This window comes from Cavia porcellus, unplaced genomic scaffold (genome assembly GCF_034190915.1).
Source record: "Cavia porcellus strain 051 isolate PalLab524CR breed Dunkin Hartley unplaced genomic scaffold, mCavPor4.1 scaffold_14, whole genome shotgun sequence".
Taxonomy (NCBI): Eukaryota; Metazoa; Chordata; class Mammalia; order Rodentia; family Caviidae; genus Cavia; species Cavia porcellus.
This window is the reverse complement of record NW_026947497.1, coordinates 61482456-61486146: the sequence shown is the minus strand read 5'-3', so window position 1 is coordinate 61486146 and position 3691 is coordinate 61482456. Positions and strand designations below refer to the sequence as shown.

At 46.8% G+C, this 3691-nt stretch overlaps 1 protein-coding gene across 1 annotated transcript; it reads right to left on the bottom strand.

Moving 5' to 3' along the window:
• Window positions 1–663: 663 nt before the first annotated feature.
• On the bottom strand, window positions 664–3007 carry Ss18l2 (SS18 like 2). Its single transcript, XM_003476865.5, has 3 exons — window positions 2849–3007; window positions 2580–2656; window positions 664–952 (listed from the first exon to the last, which is right to left on the bottom strand). The coding sequence occupies exons 1-3, from the start codon at window positions 2915–2917 to the stop codon at window positions 865–867; spliced, it is 234 nt and encodes a 77-aa protein (XP_003476913.1). The 5' UTR covers window positions 2918–3007; the 3' UTR covers window positions 664–864.
• Window positions 3008–3691: the final 684 nt, after the last annotated feature.

The following is a 3691-nucleotide window of genomic DNA, read 5'->3' as shown; positions in this document are numbered from 1 at the left end:
TCCTGAGATTCTCTCAAATGGGAAGATTTCCAACTCAGAAACAAATGTAAGGTGACATAGATGATGCCAAGGAGCTCTAAGAAATGCTGACTGGGACCCAGTGGTTGCCATGCTCAACTCCTGTAGATGTAGCAAAGTTCAGGGGAGCAGAGGTGCACCACAGCACAAGCACGGCTCCCAGGAATAGGGCAGCCTGCAGCCAAGAACATGTACAGCTGCTGTCCAGACACAGTGCAAGGCCAGGTCAGCAAGCAGTACCACTGCAACCCCTACCCAGGTACAGGCTGCCAGTCCTCAAAGTGTATTTTAAAAGAACCCGAGAAGACAGCTGGGGGAACACACTTGCTGGTGAGAAGCAGACAGATATTTATTTGGAGCCTCAACAACTTCTTTTTCTGAAGTTCATTTTTAAATTGTTATTAGTACACTCATCATGGAGAGTGGGGACATGTACATAATGTACCTTTTTGGGGGTACTTGGAGTTGAACCCAGAACCTCAAGCACACTAGCCAAGTGCTCTATTGCTGACCTACATCCCAAGCCCCTCCAATTCTTCCTTGTTGCCCAGGACCTACTCACTTTCCTCCTTAGGTTGAAACTAAGATGTAACCTTAAAGATGCCCAAAAACACATTACACTCAAGGAAAGATGCCTGGAGTCAATTCAAAGAGGGGATCTGATTTATTATTAAAATACATATTTACATTGAGAATACAGTTAAATTAGTAGGCTTGTTCACATTTTCACATTTGAAAAAGCAGCACAGAAGTTTCATTCACATTCTAGGCAATTGAAATGGTCTGTCTCCATTTCATAGGAGCTGGATTATATTCCCTCACTCCTTACAACACTCAACTAGAAAATTACTCCGCTGCTTCTGACGTACTGGCTGGGCTGGCATCTGCAATGGTAGCTAAGTAAATGAGATTTCTGTGTAACACTTGCTGATACCTATGGGTAAAAACAGCAAAAATTAGTAAAAGCTTGCTTTTACTGACTGTGAACAAATCCTGGAAAATTTACTGAATCCAGTGGAATGGCTCACCTACTGTCTTGATTCAGTGTTACTGACCTTCTTGTTGAACATAAGAAAAATACATCCAGAATCTCAGCTATTCTCACTGGTTTCTGAGCTACTTCTCTAGACCAAGCCATTCTTACCTGTTGCCTGAACCATGGTAGTGGTCTCCTAGATCTACATTTGCAGCTGTTTTATTCTCAAACAGTAGTCTCAGTGATCATTTAAGTCAAGATCACGGCATGACTGTTTAAAATCCTTCAAAGGCACCCATCTCATTCAGAGGTAAGCTGAGTTTTTCTTGTATCCTACAAAGCTCTATACGATGAAGACTTCCAGTTGCATAGCTCACTCTCTCATCTCTACTTTAATGTCACCTTATTAGAGGACTGTATAAAATAGCACTCTCGTCCCCACTTGCCCTACTTTATATATTGTACAGTGTTAGGGATTAAACCAAAGGCCTCATGCATGCCAGCACTTTTCCTAAGTACTAGTGCTCTACTTCCCTGTTCTATTGTCACCTAAAATAGTTACTACTATGTACCTAGTTACAGATTTCCTTCTTTTAGATCCTGGAGTCTAGAATATCAGCTCTATGAAAGTAGAGCTAGTATATTTCTTAGTACTGACACTGGCCAGTACACTTTAGTACTCTTGAACAAACTTCAAAAAGGAATGAGACATTTCCATTACCAATGTGAGCTTACTAACTTGATGTTCAGTCAAGGAGTAGAGCTCTCCATTCACAAGGCCCGTCAGACTAGGGCTCAGAAGCATAGCCTGTGTAATGCAGAAAAGCACTGTGGAAGGACTCCAGTAACTTTCCTACCCTGCATTAAAAATCACAGCACAAAGCCAAATGTTCTGCAACCAAGAAAAATATTGATTGTAACTATAAAAGTTAAAATTACTGAGTCATACATCAAGACTTACTGTACCACTATGGGTGACTTTAGGGGAAAGGTAAAGCATGACGTTCTTAAACATTTCTTCAGAAGGAATAAAATAGTTATTCTGTGTAAGAAATGGGGCATAATTCATGGCCCACATTTGGAAAAAATATTCAAATTCTATTTCCTCTCATTTTGATACCTGGCTAGAAAAGCGCAATAAGTTATGCAGAATTTACCTTCGGGTTAGCTTGGAAATCCTTTGTTGATATTTGTGTGTCGCTCACAGATTAAATATGAGTTAGAAAAGCCTGCGAGCTTGGCCGCCAGATGGTCTCTCTTAACAGGGGATGAAGCTGAGATTCAGAGGGGCCACCGTTCCATTTTCCGGAATTTAGCTTCTGTGTGCGCCCCTCTCCATCCCTGCTGTCATCCGCTAGCAAAGCTGTACATGCAGGTGGCGTTGCAGTGAGAATAATCCATTTCTAAAGAGGAAGCCACATCTAAATCCAGGTTCCAAAGAACTGGCTGTGTGGTTTGGACTTCCCTTTCCTTGCCTGTAAAGCGAGACTCATCTGCGATCCGTCACTAACACCCCTAGTTCGGGACAGCTGCTGCATCCTCCTGCTGGCTCCAATAGAGGACCTGGGCTGGAAGGGGCACTTACTGAACGCACTCGTTAGCGCAGCCCTTGTTCTGATACTCCACAATACAGCGGATCAGCTGGTCATTCTCTTCCAGGAGCTGCAGGACCAGAGAAAGGCTCAGCGCGAGCGACGCGAGGATAGCCGCTTTTCTGCAGCCTCCGCCCTCGTCCGCTCCACACCCGCAGGGCCGCACACTTCCCAGGCCCGAAATCTCCACTGGAAACAGTCGCTCCGCTAACTCCCCGCGCCCCCCAGGGCCCTCGGCCTCCGTCTGCCCATGACGACTCACTCGCTGGATCGTCTCTTGATCAACCACTGCCTTGCCTCTCATCCAGTAAGGTACGAAAGCCACAGACATCTCGAGGAGCTGCCCTGAAGCCCACTAGCGGAGCCTCGCCACCGCGTCTACGAATGACGCAGCACGATGTGCGCCGGTACGCTCTCGAAGCTGATTGGTCCTCCCGCCTAAGGACGGCAACAAGGAAGTTACTCGTGATTGGGCGCGCGAAGAGATGATTCCTGGAGCCCCTCCCCGAGGGCACCGGGGCGGTGTACGCTTGCGCAATATGTAAAACTAATTCTGTTGAATTTTAGGCTGCGCATGGGCCGGGCGTGGTCTGTGGAACTGCGCGCCGGACGTGCTGTGCTGTGGACTGATGGTTGGATATCACAGCTATGGCTCCAACCTCATTGACCTTTTGGCCTTAATGACTCCTGAGCTCTGCAGGTCTAGACCACACAGGTGTCGGCTGTGGGCTTCCTCTGGACGATAAAGATGCTTGTAATGTTTGCGGCTGAGCAGACCTGCCCGTTGTCCCGTGGCTGCTAAGGGTCAAGTCGGATTGGAAGCCCTGCCCACTGCCCTGACTGGTGGCGAAGGTCCTGCTACTGACTCCTCTGAGTTCCTTTGGTAGCGCTGAGGATTGAGTCCAGGGCCTCCGCATTGAACTACACCCCCCCCCCCCGGCTTTGTTTGTTTTCTTTAAAACAGATTCTTGCTAAATTGCTCCAGTTGAGCTGCAATTTTCGACCCTCCTTGTTCACCCTCCCATAGTACTGGGTTTACAAACGTGCCTCTGGCTGGTTTTTGTGCTGTCAGAAGAACCTTAACCTAGAGCAGGCTTTTACTCAC

Excerpts from the sequence above, each read along its gene's own strand:
- Ss18l2 (XM_003476865.5), bottom strand. The coding sequence starts at position 2,917 with ATGTCTGTGGCTTTCGTACCTTACTGGATGAGAGGCAAGGCAGTGGTT. Across the intron at positions 2,657-2,848 it reads ATCAAGAGACGATCCAGCGA|CTCCTGGAAGAGAATGACCA; the intron begins GTGAGTCGTCAT and ends CTGGTCCTGCAG. Across the intron at positions 953-2,579 it reads TGCGCTAACGAGTGCGTTCA|GTATCAGCAAGTGTTACACA; the intron begins GTAAGTGCCCCT and ends TTTTACCCATAG.